The 20772-nt window shown below is 39.5% G+C and overlaps 1 protein-coding gene across 2 annotated transcripts; it reads left to right on the forward strand.

The window, feature by feature from the left end:
* The first annotated feature begins 528 nt into the window (after nt 1–528).
* Nucleotides 529–8128, forward strand: LOC113040363 (uncharacterized). 2 transcript variants are annotated; one of them, XM_026198716.1, is made up of 5 exons: nt 529–688; nt 1308–1625; nt 1706–2026; nt 2299–2421; nt 8009–8128. In XM_026198716.1, coding segments are annotated over exons 1-5 (858 nt in total). In that variant the 5' UTR covers nt 529–594; the 3' UTR covers nt 8011–8128. The 2 variants fall into 2 exon arrangements, with proteins under 2 accessions (XP_026054501.1, XP_026054502.1); XM_026198717.1 differs by having other exon boundaries at nt 8012–8128.
* Nucleotides 8129–20772: the final 12644 nt, after the last annotated feature.

Here is a 20772-nt window from a genome sequence, read left to right on the forward strand (position 1 = left end):
CTGAATAAGCTGTTTGCACGAAATCTTTTTATCTGCACTGTTTGTACACTTCATTAGTTTGCACTCTATCTGCCATGTGCCTTGCACTGCTTTAACTTTATTTTTATTATATGTCTTTTTTACATGCCCTTATTATATAGTTGTATTTTATATTTTATATTTGATTTAGATTTTTAGGCTCTACTGTTAGTGTTATCTGTATGCACAGAGGGTCTGAGAGTAACGCAATTTTGATTCTCTGTATGTATGTACTGTACATGTGAAAGAATTGACAATAAAGCAGACTTGACTTCAATTGACTTATCTCTGTAAAGCTGATTTTAAATAATACGTTTTGTAAAAAGTGCTATATAACTTAACTTGGTAGATTTGTTGTAATGAAGCATTCAGCATTGTAGCACATTCACATTCATCTTGGCCCATTCACTTTGACCTGTTTAATATGTGAAGGTCTGAATGCAGTGAATTTTGTATTGCACTTGCACTTTTAATCCAAAAGCTAAATATTGATGACGTTCCCTACGTCATCACGCTACACTTCCCTGAGGAGACTCCTCCGCTTTCACTTTGCTAGTGGGAGCTGCGCCGCTTTTTATGCGAACGGACACTTTTGAATCAAAATTCGCAAAAGTGATAATGAAGCTTATTTTTAAAGCACTCCCAGTGACTTTGTTTTTACTCTACCATGGTGAGATCTTATTCGTTACAATCTCCTTTTTCCTCTTTTGTGTGGCCTAAAAGCCTGTACGCGACTTGGGCTTTGTAGTACTTTGTAGCCTAACGGATAATGGTTTGGCTGAGAACAGAGCCTAACACTGTTCACAGAAAACGATGTTCAGTGGAAAACATTGTAACAACAAAAAACGATTCAATGGCAGCTGAAATGAGATCAGAGCAGTTTTTAATTTACGTGAAAATTGTGTACTTTTTCATGTCACGTGACTGCGTGTAAACAAATAACTTAAAAGAGTTGACACAGTTTATGTATTTATGTGGGTACTCATCTATGTTACATTTATTGTGAGTCTAAGAACGTTTCATTAATTGAATGTTCAAATAGGCCTATATGTAGAGGGGTGAGAGGTTAAATTATGAATCAGGAAGTGGGTTGTGTTAGCGCGGTTGTGTTGTATAAGATCCACCATGAGAAGTGTGTGTGTGTTTGTATAATGAGTGAATGTGTGAATCTCTTCTGCTGTTTGTTTACCTGTTACATTAAGTTACCAGACAGATTTCTCTCTGTTTATGATCTGCAGAAAAACATTTTCACTGCACTATTGTATATTTTGCTTCTATTTCTTCTTCAGTTGCGCCTGATAAAGTATCAGTGTCTTTGATGGAGGGAGATTCAGTCACACTACGCACTGATCTTGAAAGAAACCAACAAGAATACATTAAATGGAAGTTTTTTGACACTCGCATCGCTCAAATCGACGGAGATCTTGGTTTTATCTGTACAGATGTTCAGTGTAAAGATAGTGATGAGAGATTCAGAGACAGACTGGAGCTGGATCATCAGACTGGATCTCTGACCATCATGAACACCAGAACCACAGACTCTGGAGAATATGAATTGAAAATTTCAAGCGACGGCAGTAAAAAGATCTTCAGTGTTTCTGTCACTGGTGAGTCATTTAATGAGTGTTTATATAAAATACATGTTTAAAATACCAAATCCTCCAGCAGCTGTTGGTTTGTGTTTCAGAGGTTCCTGCTGCTGAACTATATGAAATAAAGAAGGGAGAATCTGTCACTTTACATGCTGGCCAAATAAAATACCCAAATACCACGTGGTATTTTAAGAACACACTCATCGCTGAAATCACTGGAGATCAGAGTAAGATCTGTGAAGATGTTCAGTGTAAAGAGAGATTCAGAGACAGACTGAAGCTGGATCATCAGACTGAATCTCTGATCATCACAGACACCAGAACCACAGACTCTGGAGAATATAAACTACACATCACCATCAGCGATAACAGCTTCATCATCACCAGAGTAAAGAGATTCAGTGTTTCTGTCACTGGTGAGTAAATGCACAATATCAGCTAGTTTTCCTATGAGTCTAACTACTTTTTGTTGAGCTGATTGTGTTGTTCTACAGAGTAGAAATGGAACATTATGGCCAGGTATGGTGTTCAGTACAAAAATTGTGCTTTGCATTTAACCCATCCAAGTGAACCAACACACACACACACACCATGAATAGATGGAGCGGTAAATATCAGGTGAAGGTATTGGTAAATATTAGATTTATGATTATTCACTCTCTAATAATACTGTCTTTATCTGTTCCAGATTCAGGTCTGTCTTCAGGCGCTGTCGCAGGAATAGTTGTTGTTGTTCTGCTGCTGGTAGCTGTTATAGCTGCTGGTGTGTTTTATCGTCATCGCAGGAGCCATGCAGCTGTACCACAACAATGTAAGTATCATTACCTATAGCTGATTTTATAAGACGCTGTATTACATATACTGTGCAAAAAAAAGAATATTAGTTTTATTATAATTCTAATACTTTTATTAGTATTTTCAACTGAAACAAAAACGTACACTGTAAACGGTTTAATTTTTACCAACACAGAAGCAAAAGAGCAGTGAGGCAACGTCAAAGCAATCAAAAACACAAATAACTCCTAAATAAATGGAGTAACAATTAATAAAACAGCTCAAAGTGCAACCTCTGTCACGGAGCACTGATGATTTAATCTCAGTTTCGTTTTTGATTTTGGCACCACATTCCTTTAATGTGGTGCGCTGTCACCCTTTCCACGAAACACCGAAATGAGTCCGTTCATCTAACGCGACTGATGTATAGGCAACAGTCTCTGTGGCGTTCTTGCACAATACTAAAATCAATCAATCAATCACCTTTATTTATATAGTGCTTTAAACAAAATACATTGCGCCAAAGCACTGAACAACATTCATTTGGAAAACAGTGTCTCAATAATGAAAAATGATAGTTAAAGGCAGTTCATCATTGAATTCAGTTATGTCATCTCTGTTCAGTTGAAATAGTGTCTGTTTTAATTTGCAATCAAGTCAATGATATCGCTGTAGATGAAGTGACCCCAACTAAGCAAGCCAGAGGCGACAGCGGCAAGGAACCGAAACTCCATCGGTGACAGAATGGAGAAAAAAAACCTTGGGAGAAACCAGGCTCAGTTGGGGGGCCAGTTCTCCTCTGACCAGACGAAACCAGTAGTTCAATTCCAGGCTGCAGCAAAGTCAGATTGTGCAGAAGAATCATCTGTTTCCTGTGGTCTTGTCCTGGTGCTCCTCTGAGACAAGGTCTTTACAGGGGATCTGTATCTGGGGCTCTAGTTGTCCTGGTCTCCGCTGTCTTTCAGGGCAGTAGAGGTCCTTTCTAGGTGCTGATCCACCATCTGGTCTGGATACGTACTGGATCCGGGCGACTGCAGTGACCCTCTGATCTGGACACAGACTGGATCTGGTGGCCACGGTGACCTCGGAACAAGAGAGAAACAGACAAATATTAGCGTAGATGCCATTCTTCTAATGATGTAGAAAGTACGGTGTTATGTGAAGTGTTCCGGTTCCAGTTTACCTAATTAATGCAGCCTAAAAATCCTTTAACGGATTTGGATATTAAAAGCATATTAGTATGTTATGTGTATGCCAGGTTAAAGAGATGGGTCTTTAATCTAGATTTAAACTGCAAGAGTGTGTCTGCCTCCCGAACAATGTTAGGTAGGTTATTCCAGAGTTTAGGCGCCAAATAGGAAAAGGATCTGCCGCCCGCAGTTGATTTTGATATTCTAGGTATTATCAAATTGCCTGAGTTTTGAGAACGTAGCGGACGTAGAGGAGTATAATGTAAAAGGAGCTCATTCAAATACTGAGGTGCTAAACCATTCAGGGCTTTATAAGTAATAAGCAATATTTTAAAATCTATACGATGTTTGATAGGGAGCCAGTGCAGTGTGGACAGGACCGGGCTAATATGGTCATACTTCCTGGTTCTAGTAAGAACTCTTGCTGCTGCATTTTGGACTAGCTGTAGTTTGTTTACCAAGCGTGCAGAACAACCACCCAATAAAGCATTACAATAGTCTAACCTTGAAGTCATAAATGCATGGATTAACATTTCTGCATTTGACATTGAGAGCATAGGCCGTAATTTAGATATATTTTTGAGATGGAAAAATGCAGTTTTACAAATGCTAGAAACGTGGCTTTCTAAGGAAAGATTGCGATCAAGTAGCACACCTAGGTTCCTAACTGATGACGAAGAATTGACAGAGCAACCATCAAGTCTTAGACAGTGTTCTAGGTTATTACAAGTAGAGTTTTTAGGCCCTATGATTAACACCTCTGTTTTTTCTGAATTTAGCAGTAAGAAATTACTCGTCATCCAATTTTTTATATCGACTATGCATTCCATTAGTTTTTCAAATTGGTGTGTTTCACCGGGCCGCGAAGAAATATAGAGCTGCGTATCATCAGCATAACAGTGAAAGCTAACACCATGTTTCCTGATGATATCTCCCAAGGGTAACATATAAAGCGTGAAGAGTAGCGGCCCTAGAACTGAGCCTTGAGGTACTCCATACTGCACTTGTGATCGATATGATACATCTTCATTCACTGCTACGAACTGATGGCGGTCATATAAGTACGATTTAAACCATGCTAATGCACTTCCACTGATGCCAACAAAGTGTTCAAGTCTATGCAAAAGAATGTTGTGGTCAATTGTGTCAAAAGCAGCACTAAGATCCAATAAAACTAATAGAGAGATACACCCACGATCAGATGATAAGAGCAGGTCATTTGTAACTCTAAGGAGAGCAGTTTCAGTACTATGATACGGTCTAAATCCTGACTGGAAATCCTCACATATACCATTTTTCTCTAAGAAGGAATATAATTGTGAGGATACCACCTTTTCTAGTATCTTGGACAGAAAAGGGAGATTCGAGATTGGTCTATAATTAACTAGTTCTCTGGGGTCAAGTTGTGGCTTTTTTATGAGAGGCTTAATAACAGCCAGTTTGAAGGTTTTGGGGACATATCCTAATGACAATGAGGAATTAATAATAGTCAGAAGAGGACCTATGACTTCTGGAAGCATCTCTTTTAAGAGCTTAGATGGTATAGGGTCTAACATACATGTTGTAAGTTTAGATGATTTAACAAGTTTATACAATTCTTCCTCTCCTATAGTAGAGAATGAGTGGAACTGTTCCTCAGGGGGTCTATAGTGCACTGTCTGATGCGAAACTGTAGCTGACGGCTGAATGGTTGCAATTTTATCTCTAATAGTATCGATTTTAGAAGTAAAGTAGTTCATAAAGTCATTACTGCTGTGGTGTTGGGAAATGTCAACACTTGTTGAGGCTTTATTTTTCGTTAATTTAGCCACTGTATTGAATAAATACCTGGGGTTATGTTTGTTTTCTTCTAAAAGAGAAGAAAAGTAATCAGATCTAGCAGTTTTTAATGCTTTTCTGTAGGATATGCTACTTTCCCGCCAAGCAATACGAAATACCTCTAGTTTTGTTTTCCTCCAGCTGCGCTCCATTTTTCGGGCTGCTCTCTTTAGGGTGCGAGTATGCTCATTATACCATGGTGTCAAACTGTTTTCCTTAACCTTTCTTAAGCGTAAAGGAGCAACTGTATTTAAAGTGCTAGAAAAGAGAGAGTCCATAGTTTCTGTTACATAATCAAGTTGTTCTGAGGTTTTGGATATGCTAAGGAATTCGGATACATCAGGAAGATAACTTAAAAAGCAGTCTTTTGTGGTAGAAGTGATGGTTCTTCGATACTTGTAACAAGAAGTAGAATTTACAATTTTGGCTATATGAAGTTTACACAGAACTAAATAATGATCTGAGATATCATCACTTGGCTGAATAATTTCAACACTATCAACATCAATTCCATGTGACAGTATTAAATCTAGAGTATGATTTCGACAATGAGTAGGTCCTGAAACGTGTTGTCTAACACCAATAGAGTTCAGAATGTCTATAAATGCTGATCCCAATACATCTTTTTCATTATCGACATGGATATTAAAATCACCAACTATTAAGACTTTATCTGCAGCCAGAACTAACTCGGATGTAAAATCACCAAACTCTTTAATAAAGTCTGTATGGTGCCCTGGTGGCCTGTATACAGTAGCCAGTACAAACATAACAGGGGATTTATCATTAACATTGGTTTCTCTGGATAATGTTATATGAAGCACCATTACTTCAAACGAGTTATACTTGAAGCCTGCCCTCTGAGAAATCCTGAAAACGTTATTATAAATTGAAGCAACTCCTCCCCCTTTGCCTTTTAGACGCGGCTCGTGTTTATAACAATAATCTTGGGGGGTGGACTCATTTAAAATAATGTAATCATCAGGTTTTAGCCAGGTTTCTGTCAAGCAGAGCACATCTATATTATGATCAGTTATCATATTATTTACAAAAAGTGTTTTCGTAGAAATGGATCTGATATTCAATAAGCCAATCTTTATCATTTGTTTATCCATATTGCATTTGTTTTTTATTTGTTGAACCTCAATTAAATTGTTAACCTTAACTTGGTTTGGACGTTTTTTGTATTTTCTAGTTCGTGGAACAGACACAGTCTCTATAGTGTGATATCTAGGTGAAAGAGTCTCTATGTGCTGAGAATTAACTGACCTCTGTGACGGGAGGCAGCTAGCAGACGGTCGGTTTAGCCAGTCTGTCTGCTTCCTGACCTGGGCCCCAGTTAGTCAAGTATAAACACTAAGACTATTTGCCATATTTCTAGACAGAAGAGTGGCGCCACCCCAGGAGGGATGAAGACCATCTCTTTTAAACAGGTCAGGTCTGCCCCAAAAGCTCGTCCAATTGTCTATATAACCTATGTTATTCTGTGGGCACCACTTAGACATCCAACCATTGAGTGATGACAATCTGCTATGCATCTCGTCACCACGGTAAGCAGGGAGAGGACCAGAGCATATTACAGTGTCTGACATCGTGCTTGCAAGTTCACACACCTCTTTAAAGTTATTTTTAGTGATCTCCGACTGGCGAAGTCGAACATCATTAGCGCCGGCATGAATAACAATCTTACTGTATTTACGTTTAGCATTAGCCAGCACTTTTAAATTTGCCAAGATGTCAGGCGCTCTGGCTCCCGGTAAACATTTGACTATGGTGGCTGGTGTCTCTATATTCACGTTCCGTACAATAGAATCACCAATAACTAGAGCACTTTCATCAGGTTTCTCAGTGGGTGCATCACTGAGTGGGGAGAACCTGTTTAATGTTTTGATCGGAACAGAAGAGCGGTGTTTTGACCCACGACTACGCTGCCTCACCGTCACCCAGTTGCCCTGCTGCAGGGGCTCTGCTGGAACCGGACAATGTACAGGAGTCCCTGAGCTAGACGCATCCAAAGCCATATCTAGAGCCCTAACATTCTTACTGTCCTCAATTAAAGTTTGGATGCGTGTCTCTAATTCTGAAATCTTCTCTGTCAGCCTAACTGTTTCCCTGCATTTATCACATGTGAATCCCTCATCAGCGACAGAGATAGATAAACTGTACATGTGGCAAGAGGTGCAAATAACAATTGTAGGAGAAGCCATTACTCACCGTGCTTGATGAAATATTCTTACTGCGGTTGTTTGATGAACTTGTGGAAAACTGCAGCGTGAGAAAACTCTATTTGCCTATTATAGATTTTTTTACACTCACTGTTGTTTGTTGACAGTGAAGCTGCTCTGAAATTATATGTTAAGTGTTTGGGGAGCATTTTGGTGCTACAGTGCATTCTTCATTTGCAAATTTTTGCTATGAGGTGTTACTCCACTCTTCCTCCAAAACAATTTCTCAAACCCATCTGGGTTTTCATTTGGTCACATGTGGTTTGGCACTGCAAGGGTTATCAGCTATAGCTCTGTCTTAGGTGTCTTGTATAACAGATAGTGCTGTTTTTTGCTTTGGCCACATCTGCTCCTTGTTCATTGGACCTTTTGTGAATGTGCTTTCTTACAGGAGGATGATGATGATGATGATGATGGTAACTCACTGCCTGAGCCTTAACATTTGTTTGCGGTACACAGCAAAATCCCCAGTGTTAATTTAACACTCTTGAGTGTGGACTCATATAAACACTAAAGCAGTGTTAAAAGTTACACTGAAGCAGAGTTGAAGTTAATGAGATAATTAAGAAGTTAATTGAGTTATGATTGAGCATTACTGAAGACACCTGATGTTAACAAGCAGAATCACCAAACGAGAAAATCACAATTTGTGTGTCACCATTATAGTGGTCAATGTTTGCTTTAGTTGGGATCTTGACCCTTCAGTTATTAACTTTAGACTTTATGTGGCTGTGGTTACTGAATTATATCATACAGACAGACCACAGCAAAGGCAATCATGTGTGCTATTGATTGTGGTTTGAGCTATTTGTTATAGAATGACCTGAATGCCTGAGTTTAGGTTTCTTTACTGCATACATAAATTAAGTGAAAAAGAAAAGCAAGCAACCCAGCATTTCTGACATAGTATGACGTTTTTAATAGTTAGTTCTACGTAAAAAAGAATTCTTTAGTTTAGACACACAGACATCAGGAATCAGCGTGAGCATCACAACAACGGTGACCATCAAAAAAGCATGTTGTAGCCAATAAAAACTCATCCATGGCTCCCATCATGCATTGCGGCAAGAATAAATTATGAGCTGAACTGTCTTTTTAACTTTTTATTCTAACTATATTTTATTTTTGCTGTTTTTATGTTCATTTTTTGCATCTAGTTTTGTGATGTTCAGAGTTGGTCTGTTTATCTGAATATGTTTTTTGTCACCGTTGTTGAGATTCATACGTTGATTATTGTTATCTGTTTGTGCCTAAAATTAGAATTCTTTAATAAAAAAAAAAAAATCTGAATCACTTGTGAGAGATAACTACAAAATGTATAGAAAATACAGATTTTTTCATTGTGGAATCAAAGCTGTGACAATCAATAATGGAAGTTTTAGAGAAAAGACTGTAAATGAGTTCAGTGATTCATGTCAAACAACGATTACATTAAAACATAATCATCAACATGCGATGATTTTTGCTCTTGGTTTGACAAACAAACTTTAAAAGTAAAAAGTTACAAGCCAAGAGCCCAACTAAAGCAAACACTGAACACTATAATGGTGACACACAAATTGTGATTTTCTCGTTTGTGATTCTGCTTGTTAACATCAGGTGTCTTCAGTAATGCTCAATCATAACTCCATTAACTTCTTAATTATCTCATTAACTTCAACTCTGCTTCAGTGTTACTTTTAACACTGCTTAAGTGTTTATATGAGTCCACACTCAGAGTGTTAAATTAACACTGGGGAGTGTTAAATTAACACTGGGGATTTTGCTGTGTAGATCATGAGATGTCCTTAAACTGTTTACTCACAAAGTGATCTGAAAATTTCACTAATAAGTACCAATATTTGTACAGTTGTCACACCTATTACATGGCACACCAGTTTAAGTCACATACTTTTTTTTTCCTAAACAGATTAAATGGTAACACGTAGCATTAAACAATATATGATAAATAATGTAAGCAACACGATAAGAGCATTAGATCAGATCAAATCTGCTAAAGTGATTGAGATGGAAACAGAGAGTGGGACATCTGTTTCATGTCTTTTGCACTACAGGAAGTATTATTGCACTGATCTGGTTTGACAGACCAGATCAGACCATTGATAGTGCAGTCCTGGTAATCCTGGTAATAACCACATTGATAGAACTGACTGTGTTTCCACAAATACTGCACTAAGTTGGTCGTTACACTGAGAAAAGAAAAAAAAATCTATATTTTTGTTTTGCTTCCCATTACATCAATATGCATTAATGTCAGATGAAAAAGATACGATATAATGTATTGTTTTTAATTAATTTGTGCTTAATTTAAATAATAATAATACTAATAATAATAATCTAACATTGGCATAAGAAAAGCTCAAGAAAGCAACTTTATCAGCTGAGAGTTAGATAATGCAAGCTTCACTAATGTGACTGGACAGAGCTAACACTGTTCTTGATTCTGCAGCTTTTGTTAATATTTTATGACTAACATTAACCCTTAGTCATCCACCTTCAACAGAAAACACTGGTTGACCAGCTTTGAATAGCATATCTTTTTATATGTACACTAGCCTATACCAGACCTAAAACAAGGATGAAGAGGTTTGCCATGTGGTTGAAAGCCATAGGTGTGTGTGGAAAAACCGGCTAAGGTTTTTAAGATACAGTAAAGTCCTCAAAGGCAATCTTGGTACCTTGGACAAAGACACTGCATGCCAGTTTTCAAGTCAGTCAAACTAAGGGTTGTAGTTATATCTAAACTTATTCATGTTAAAGCACCACCAAGCGGCACTCTTGAATATCTGTGCAGAGTTTGGTGAAAATATCCCATCAGTCAAGACTTATAGCCATTTTAGTAAAAGTGGCTTCACCCACTTTGAACATTTTGGTGGCTCTTATTGACCATGAATACAAATGTAAAAACAGGGTCCCGTTCTTCGTACGTCACTAACTCAGGTAGCTGGATTTATATGGCATTATCTTGGATTGGTTAGTTTCTTCGAAGCTCATCCTGGAGTTGCTGTCATATCAACGGGTCCGTAAACTTAAACCGGACCCACTTTATATTAAGTGGCCCTAACTACTATGTACTTACATTTTGATTAATAATTTTGTACAATGTACTTATTGTGTACATACATGTTTTTACATTGTACTTATATTTTAAAAAAAACGACATGCAATTACAACTGTATTTAATTTCTGTAATTACATTTATAATTACACTGTTGACCCATACTTCACACCTTAACCCACCCTTAAACTTACCCATACCTCCAACCCTCTCCCTAACCTTACCCCTATCCAACCTCAATAGCAGCAAAAGTGTTTTACAATACAATGTGAACACAGTAAGTACATTGTACTTATTTTTTTATGTAAGTACATAGTAGTTAAGGCCACCTAATATAAAGTGGGACCCTTAAACCTGCTCAGGAGCAGCTTTTTTCATGTAAACAGGATTAGATTTCATTTTTTTTAAGCAGAACTGATATTTTAAATCTGTCCACTATGATCGCTACCTTATTAGTAGAATTTCCTACTGATATAGGGACAATAATTTAAAACGATAATCATTTATAAATTAATTTAAAGATAATGTTGTGTAGTCTTTAATACTATAGACAGCTAGTTCATTGTAATTGTATTAATTAGTCTTACACACAGATAATGTAGATTCGTGCAGGTAACATGATCTTGACCCTTAGAAACTGTAATTAATGCTGTCATGTAACAAATCTGTTCAAAATTAATTTGAAATATGAATTGTTAATTACTACATTGAAATAAAAATGTAAAGCCTGTACAAATATTAGAAGTTGTGAATATAAATAATCATGTACATTTTTTTTACAAATAAATTAAAAACAGTTCACATTTTCATTAATCTGTTATAACATTTATTTAGATTTGTTCTCTTGGTTGTTTCCTTATAAAAAGTCCAGAAGTTTGTCAAGTTTTTCGTCAGGTGTCTTTTTTAATTATATGATGTCATTACGTTGCTGTCTTGCTGCCAGCCAATCGCTGCAGTGCTGATCGTGGTGTCGAGTATCAATACATAGCCCCTTTCAAACCAAACCAACAACAGATGCATTAGAAGAACTGAATTAGCCAGATCCTGATTAGCGCATCAGTATCGTTTAGGATGTGACATTTCATCTGGGATATATTAAGAAACGTACGAAGAACGGACCCCAGGTCTTCATCTCATGTCTTTTTCAATTCTGCTGTCTTCAGCTGTGATTGTCTAGTTTGTTGTTCATTTGGTGCTCATTTTCTTTTAACTTCTGCTAATTTTACATCAGGGACAAAGTGCCTTGAAGTAAAACCCACTACACAATCTTCTCTCAAACACAAAACATCACAGAGCTTTGCATGTTGATGTGTTATGTGATGAGCATTATTCAAAACAAGGTCAACTCTGTGGAAGATTTATGTATATATATTATAAATAACATTTCCTTTCATTACATGATTATTTATATGCTTTTAAATACTATATTGTATACTGTATTGAATAAGAGGAAACAAAATAAGACAGCTGTCTGACAGCTGCACCTGTATATAATAGATCATGTCAACTTTGTGACCCACTTACTAAACTGTTGTACTCTTTTTGTTGTGTGTGTGTGGGGGGGGGGGATTCTCTCTGAAACTAGTCTGAAATCCTGATTAAATCATTCCAAAGGTATTGTCTGGAGTCTGTCTGGTTATTTGTTACATCTACCCTAGCCATGTCTTGCAATGAGAAGTGTTTTTAAACCTGTTGTCCAACAAAAGAGAACATTTATAGCATGTTTTTCCGTAACAGAAGTTGAATGTTAGAAACATTTTTCCTTCTGTAATCTGATGTGGCTTTTCATCATAAAATGATGCAGAAATATATATTCTACACTGCAAAAAGTGCAATGGATTTTAATAATAATAATATTGAAAGGACAAACTATGTTTGATCTCAATACTGACATTCATGTTCTGAGTCATCTTTCTTTAGAGATGTTGTTTGATTTGTTGGGTGGACAAACACCTTGTTAGGCAGTTATTCAGAGCACAATGTGTAGTGAGTAGATGTCACTGTTCCTGTGTGTGTGTGTGTATACATCCCTATATTCTTTTGTCAGACTAGCACACTTGGGAGTTAAATGAATTAATACACTGCTTCTTCCAAGCTTTATAATTCTTTTTTTTATGTTTCAGTTGTGTTTGATTGCTTTTAAGGCTTTTTATCTTGTTGCTTTTTTATTTTTTGGCAACAGTAACTAACCAATAACAACCTGTGATTTATTGGGTAATGCAACGTTTTTGTATACATTTTTTTCCGCTCATGATTTTTCATCTGCACACTAGCTCTCCCTTTCTGAACAAATGTGTTAAAAGTAATTTGGCCAGAGTCGATTTAATTTAATGCATTTTATTTCCACAAGTCTACTCTCACATTACTCATGTTATGTTATATGTAGCCTAAAAAGAAACATATTTTATGTTTACCCTGTGTTATTGCTATATTTGTTTTATTTACTAGATCCAGGCTCGTTAAATTGATTAAATCCAGACTGAGGGTTATATGCAATGCTATATACTAAAGCGATAAAATCACAAATACATTAAAACGTTAGTCAAAACAAACTTTAGTTTTGCTTGAGAAAGCCTGAAAGTTTAAAGCAGTTGTAAAAGCCTGGGCCCTTATTCATAAAGATTCTAAGAATCCTCTCAGAAACTCTTAATTTAGCTTAAAAACTTTTACGTAGGAGTCTTAGCTTAAAGGTCCCATTTTACGCGCTTTTTTGAAGCTTTGATTGTGTTTACAATGTGTAATATAACATGTGTTTATGTTTCGCGTGTAAAAAACAGTATTTTTCACACAGTTCACCTATCTGTATACCGCTGTTTTCACTGTCACAAAAACGGGCTGATGACTTCCTTGTTCTATGAAGCCTCTCCTTCAGTAATACGTAATGGGTTCTGATTGGGCCAGTGGTTCCTGTGTTGTGATTCGACAGCAGCTGAGAGCAGGCTGCCCTCCTGGTAACGTGATTGGGCTAGAACGCACGTGCTGGAGATGTATTTATAGTCACAGGAGCGTTTTTACTGACGAGATGCGCATGAACATCGCATGAGTTTTTTTGCACAGCCCTAACATCTAGTTAACAAAGCTAAACGGCGTTGCCCTTTGTGTAATAAGTTACAGAAACTGTTAAATGCACCAACTTTAATAATAATGTGGTCCATAAACAACGCCTTCTCCAGACAAAGAGGGAACTGCTCCATCTTTCAAGAATAATCTTTGTGCGAATCCGGCATTAAACTGATTGAGATTGAGAAAGTTGTCCTCAGCAAAATGAGCTACACATAGTTTGACGTGGATTATAATTTTCGGGAACCGAGTTAAACATAAATTGTAACCATTAATCTCCAAATACAGCATCCCTGGGAAGCCCAAACAAAGATGATTGGACTCCAAGATAAAAAAACAGCGTTTCAACGACATGGCGACAAAAGCAAACAGCTCTTCCTTCTTCTCTGTCGGAGCACAACAAGGCCACGCCCCCCTGTTTGTGAATTGATGTGGGTGGTGGTTAGTAAAAAAAAACTGTTTTAGTGACGTCATTACTACAGGAACTAGAGGGCTGTAGTCCAAACGGGTCGTTTTTTTGTAGGCGAATTCTGTTAAATCAAATATCTCGCTTGGCATTGAACTTTGAGCTTTAGAATTTGACAGATTATTTATACTCTAACAACAACATTACACACTAACTGAAGTTTTAAACATGGGATCACGAAGAAGGGGACCTTTAAAAGCGATTCGGGACCGATCTGAGAGCAACTCTGAGTAAGGAAAAGACAAAAACTTTAATCTTAGTGAGGAGGCGGGGTTGACCCTGTTGCTATGAATGACAGTCTTCTTTTGAAGACTGTAATTGGTCGGTTGTCCAAGAAGGAAAAAAAAAGTGATTTTAAGTATAGGCTCTATTCTAATTCTCACTTTGAATTTACATGCGTAATTTATCCTGTTTGACCGTTCTCTCTCTGTCTCTCTCTCACACACACACGCACACACACACACACATTATATGTGTGTATATAAATCATTTTCTTATTTACCATGCTTGTATTTTCCTATAAGGTATTTGATTGGCTTAGAATGATAAAAATTGTTCCACTCTTTCTAATTACAGTAATTGCTGTCCTATTTAAGTGTTTTTTTGAATGTTGGTTTTAATTTATCAAACATGGAATCAAAACCAAGAAGGGTGAAAAAGCCAAACTGGACAGAGGAACAGTTTACTGTTTACTGTTAGCCCAGTTAGTGGATGGACACAAGACCATTCTTAAAGGAAAATGTGGGCCGGGTGTCACAGCAAGGGACAAGAAGCACACATGGGAGCGAATAGCACAAACTAGGTGCTTATGCGCACCTATAAGCCTGCTATATTCATAAATTCAGTTTTTTGAGCCTGCAAGGTGGGAATGTCTAGTGGAAACGAAATGAACTGCGACACAATAAGATGTTCCGAAAGTGCTTTAATTGTTTGTGTGATCACTCTGCTTACAGAAGGTTGTGACAGACCCAACTCATCACTATTGCATTGTTGCATTTTCCCAGTTGCCAAATATCGTAATGTAGTGATTAATTTATATATTAAATTATAAATTATTATATAATCTATACCGTCTTTTTAACTCACTGTCATCCATTGTCTGCAACACATTTCTTCTGCCTCTTCGTCTCTCTGCCATTATCTCCTCTGCTAAAGAAACTCTTAAGCCTCTTAAAAGTCCTCGTCCGTGCTCCTAACACTTTTGACCTTAAAAACCTCTTTTAAGGGTTAAGATGCTTTCTGAATTACTTTTTTCTTTACTAGGATTTTTTTCTTTAATTTTAAGAGTAAATGCCCACATTTCTAAGAATTTTCTTAGAATTTTGGCACTAGGAGCTACTTTTTGCATTAAGATTCTTTATGAATACGGGCCCTGAAGTTTGAACATTTAGACAGATTAGATAGATGCTGGTAACATGTTTCTAGCATGATTAGCATGTTTTTACCATGATTGGCCCTAGCATATTGCTGGCAAGATTAGCATGTTGCTAGCAAGATTAGCATACTACTACCATGTTGCCAGCATGATTAACAAGTAACTTGCACTGAGAAGCTAGCTGTTACAGAAGCATATGGACAACCAGGTAAGTAATGATGAAGGTGTTTATTTTAACAGCTGAGTATCAGGATGAATCAACGTCCAGGAATGGGTGAGTATCAGAGTTCAGATATGGAGAATTCTTGAGTGCAATCATTGAGTGAATAACAGTACTTTCCTTTGCAGGAACAATGGAAGGAGTTTTCCAGAATAGATATAAACTTTGTTTGAAGTGGATGACAGGGTGATTGTGGTGGAGGAACCTGGCCAATCCGTGACATTACCCCCCTCCCCAGGGCCCGCTCCTGAGGGCCGAGATCTATGAGGTGCAGGGTACTGAGGATGGCTGGAATGGAACTCTTCCATGAGCGTGGGATCTAGGATGTCGACTCTTGGGATCCATGATCTTTCCTCTGGTCCGTATCCTTCCCAATCGACAAGATATTCCAATTGACCACCACGATGTCAGGACTGCAGGATTCCTCGAACAAAATAGATGGACCCTTCCTCCAGCATCAAGGGGGGAGGGGGTTCCTCTTTGTGGCCAGGTTCTGTGATGGGAATAAGAGGTTCGTGAAAGGGTTTGAGCAAGGAAACGTGAAATGTGGGGTGAATTTTGTATTGTGGTGGTAGTTGGAGATTGAAGGTGACTGGGTTGACCTGTTCCAGGATGGTAAAGGGGCCAACAGACCTGGGACTAAGTTTTTTGGAGGGTAGTCGCAGAGAGCCAAACTTTATCTCCCGGAACATAGACTGGGCCTGAAGTCCTCCTCCGGTCAGCGACTGTCTTGGAACTGTGAATTGCCCTTTGCAGATTGTGGTGAGCTTCGTCCCAGACTCTCTCACTCTCCCGAAACCAGTAATCCACTGCGCAGACCTCAGATGGTTCACCATCCCAGGGAAATAGAGGGGGTTGGAATCCAAGAATACACTGGAATGGTGTGAGGCCGGTCGTGGGTTGCCGCAGTGAATTTTGGGCATACTCCGCCCAGCCCAGAAACTGGTTCCAGGAGTTCTGGTGGCCATTACAGAAGGTCCTGAGGAATCGCCCCACTTCCTGGATCTTCCTCTCCGTCTGGCCGTTGGTCTGAGGGTGGTAGCCAGAGGAGAGGCTGACTGTCACACCTAGGAGTTTGAAAAACAACTTCCATACCCGGGATATGAATTGGGGTCCCCTGTCCGATACAATATCCTCTGTGAACCCATAATAGCGAAAGACGTGATTGAAGAGAAGTTTGCTGGTCTCCAGGGTAGTGGGAAGACCTTTTAGTGGTAATAGCCTGCAGAACTTAGAGAATTGATCTACTATGACGAAGATGCAGGTGTTTCCATCTGATGAAGGTAAATCAGTCATTAAGTCAACTCCTAGGTGTGACCAGGGGCGGTTAGGAATTAGCAAGGGATGGAGCTTTCCTGCAGGTAGATGTCTGGGACTTTTGGACATTGCACACTCCTTACAACCTTGTACATACCTCCTCACATCCCTTGCCATGTCCGGCCACCAGAAGCGCTCAGATATCAGCGAGAGAGTGTTGTTGACCCCGGGATGCCCAGTGCCCAGAGAGGTGTGAATGGTGTGAATGAGATCTACCCATTGTGTCCTAGGAATGAACTGATGGTTAGGTGGGCAACCCGGCAGAGGTCGGGGATCAGGAGTGACGACGGCTGGAGGAGCAGCCCACTCGATGTCCACCTCCACGACGAAAGGGAGTTCTGGATCTGGATGCATCAGGAGTGGAGCTTGTGTGAAGGCGGATTTGAGGGAATGGAAGGCTGCTGCAGCTTCAGGAGTCCAGAGAAGATTTTTTGGTTTACCTTTGAGGAAGTTGGAGAGTGGAGTGGTGATGATGCTGTAACCTCATATGAAACATCTGTAAAAGTTGGCGAATCCAAGAAATCTCTGAAGTTCTTTGATCGTGGTTGGTTCTGGCCAGGTAGTTACTGCAGCAACCTTCCTCTCATCCATGCGGACCCCCTGTCGGTCAATGAGGTAACCCAAGAACTGAACTGGTGGGAGATGAAATTAATACTTCTCTGCCTTCAGGAAGAGGTGATGTGCTCTGAGTGTGTGGAGGACCTCCGTTACGTGGTGACGATGTTCGACCTCATTCCACGAGTAGATGAGGATGTCATCTATATAAACGACCATGAAGTGATGCAGAAACTTCCGGAGGACTTCATGTATGAAGTTTTGAAAATCAGAAGGGGCGTTGACCAAACCCTAGGGCATAACAAGATATTCATAGTGACCAGTAGGGGTCACAAAAGTGGTCTTCCATTCATCCCCCTCATGTATTCTCACCAGGTTGTAAGCGCTGCGGAGGTCCAACTTTGTGAAGATGGTAGCAGACCTAAGTTGTTAGAGGGCCGCAGGGACGAGAGGAAGGGGGTATTTGAATTTTATGGTGCCTTGGTTTAGGGTCCGATCAATGCATGGTCATAGCCCTCCATCCTTTTTGGCAACAAAAAAGAAACTGGATGCTGCGGGAGATGTAGAATGCTGAATATACCCTTGATTGAGAGCTTCCTGGATATACTCCTCCATGGCCTTGGTCTCTGGAAGTGATAATGGGTAGATCTTTCCTCTGGGCAAAGGGGCATTAGGAATCAGGTCAATGGTGCGGACCCATGGCCAATGAGGTGGTAGCTGGGAAGCTCTCTTGGGGCAGAAGATGTCTTTGAAAGACGAGTAGATGTCAGGAATCTTCGTGGACTGTTTCTCGAGTGGACTTTCAACTGATGTGACATAGACTGGAACAGGTTTCGGAATAGGATGTGGAAGAACCGGAAAACATTTTGGTAAACATTCTTTGCCCCACTTTATTACTTCCCCGGAGCCCCAAGAGATGATGGGATCGTGCTTTACCAGCCACAGACGCCCAAGTATGATATCCACATTGGCTCCCTCCAGAACCAGCAGCTGAATATCTTCCTTCTGTAGGGCTCCGATTTGAAGTGAAATGGTTTCACATTTCCGGTGAATAGGTGGACGTGCAGTGATGAATTTGGTTATGGGTTGGATCTGGTAAACATTTGACAAGGCTCCGGTATGGAGCTGGAGCTGGCGACAGAGGTTCCCTGAGATGAAATTCCTGCTGGCCCGGAGTCGATGAGAGCGTGAGCTGAAACAGAGGATGTATGGGTGGTTAACTGGACACAAGTAGTGAGAGGATGCATCTTCTCATCATCAGTACAGAAAACACTCACCGATGTTCGTATGGGACGAAGTGGACAGTTAAAATTGAAAATGCCAACTGGCTCCACAATACATGCATAGTCCCCGGGTCAGCCTCCTCTGTCGCTCAGCGGCGGTAAGTTTGCCATATTCGATGATCATAGGTTCTGGTTCTGGAGGGCTCGCAGCTTGAGATGGGTGGAGGAGTCCAGTAGCGTTAGAATGGGACTGATAAGATTGTATACGGTCTGAACATCTGATAGATTTTTGTATGAATTTTTCAAGCCCCATATTGTCATCCAATGCAGCCAGCTGCAGATGGAGTTGGGGTGTAAGACCAAGCCGGTAGGTGGTTAGTAAGGACCGCTCGTTCCATCCGCTAACTGCAGCTAGAGTGCGAAAGGGAAGGGCATATTCATAAGTAGACATCATTCCTTGAGATAAATGATAGAGTTGCTCACCGGCTGATACCTGGCCGAATACTTCCTTGAAGAGGGAAACGAATGCTTGTATAGAACTAAGGGCTGGGCCGGCTTGCTTCCAGAACTTTTCGGCCCATTGGAGAGTTGGACCAGTGAGGAGAGATGTGATGAATGCTATTTTAGACTGGTCGGTAGGATATAGAGTAGGTTGCATGGTGAATATTAAAGAGCATTGAAGCAAAAATCCGTTGCACTCATCCACCCTGCCAGAGTAGGGCACCGGTCGGGCCATGGGACTGAAAGATGCGGTGGTCGAAGAAGTGCTCGGTGGTGCAGGAGGCGTGATGGTAGGGGAGGACGATAATACCCTCTTCAGTGAATCCACCAGCTCTTGAAAGGGATCTGGAACACTCATGCTGTTTACTGTCTTTAGGTCCGGGCTTACTGTTACAGAAGCAGACGGACAACCAGGTAATTAATGATGAAGGTGTTTATTTTAACAGCTGAGCATCAGGATGAATCAACGAGTCCATCACTCATGTTGTGTTTCCTGATCCTCAGATGGCCTTACACAGCTTGAACTGGAGCAGATATCTTGAGCTTTCAACATTTGTCTGATCTTTAAAATGATCACTGGAAACTTAAGGAGAGATCTGGTTATTAGCTTAATCTGACACTTTTAAATTTTAACCATTGTTTTACCTATGGACAGAAGTCTAAGTCCTGTTATGCTATTGAAAAATAATAATTATTAATAATAATAATAATAATAATAATAATAATAAATATAGCTGCAAGCAGCGATACCTGGGCCAAGCCCTGAAGGGCTGTAGCCAGAGCAATGAGCGGGATGATGCAAAATGGCCCAAACGGAACTTACATCAGGACAGAATGAACAGAATGGTTCAGAAGTAGAGAAGTTTGATATCGAACAGAACTTCAAATGAGAAAGACCAAAAACATTTTTGATTCAATGCGAACACATGCAGAAAATTCAACGGCTCAAACGGAAGCAACACTAACTGCCCTTGATTCGAATCCATGAAATCAGAAACTTTATCTCCCCCGGATTCGGACCCATGACCTCAGTAGCTCAGAACAATGGGCTTAACAGGCTGCACCACTGAGCTGCTACACATCCGACATGATGCACAAGAAAGGTTAAGGTGTGAGAATGATGTCACTAAAGAAAGCAGCCTAGCATTTTAAGCAGCGTAATATGGAAAGTTAAGTAAATTGCAGTTCAGTCTTCTGAGGTACATCCGGGACATGGTGTTAATTATACCTACCGATTATTGTAAAAATCTTTCCATGTGTTGAAAAGATATAGCTTAAAGCTGATAGCTTAAAGGTCCTATGACATGAAAATTTCACTTTCTGAGGTTTTTTAACATTAATATGAGTTCCCCTAGCCTGTATATGGTCCCCAAGTTTCTA

This window comes from Carassius auratus, chromosome 22 (genome assembly GCF_003368295.1).
Source record: "Carassius auratus strain Wakin chromosome 22, ASM336829v1, whole genome shotgun sequence".
NCBI classification, from domain to species: Eukaryota; Metazoa; Chordata; class Actinopteri; order Cypriniformes; family Cyprinidae; genus Carassius; species Carassius auratus.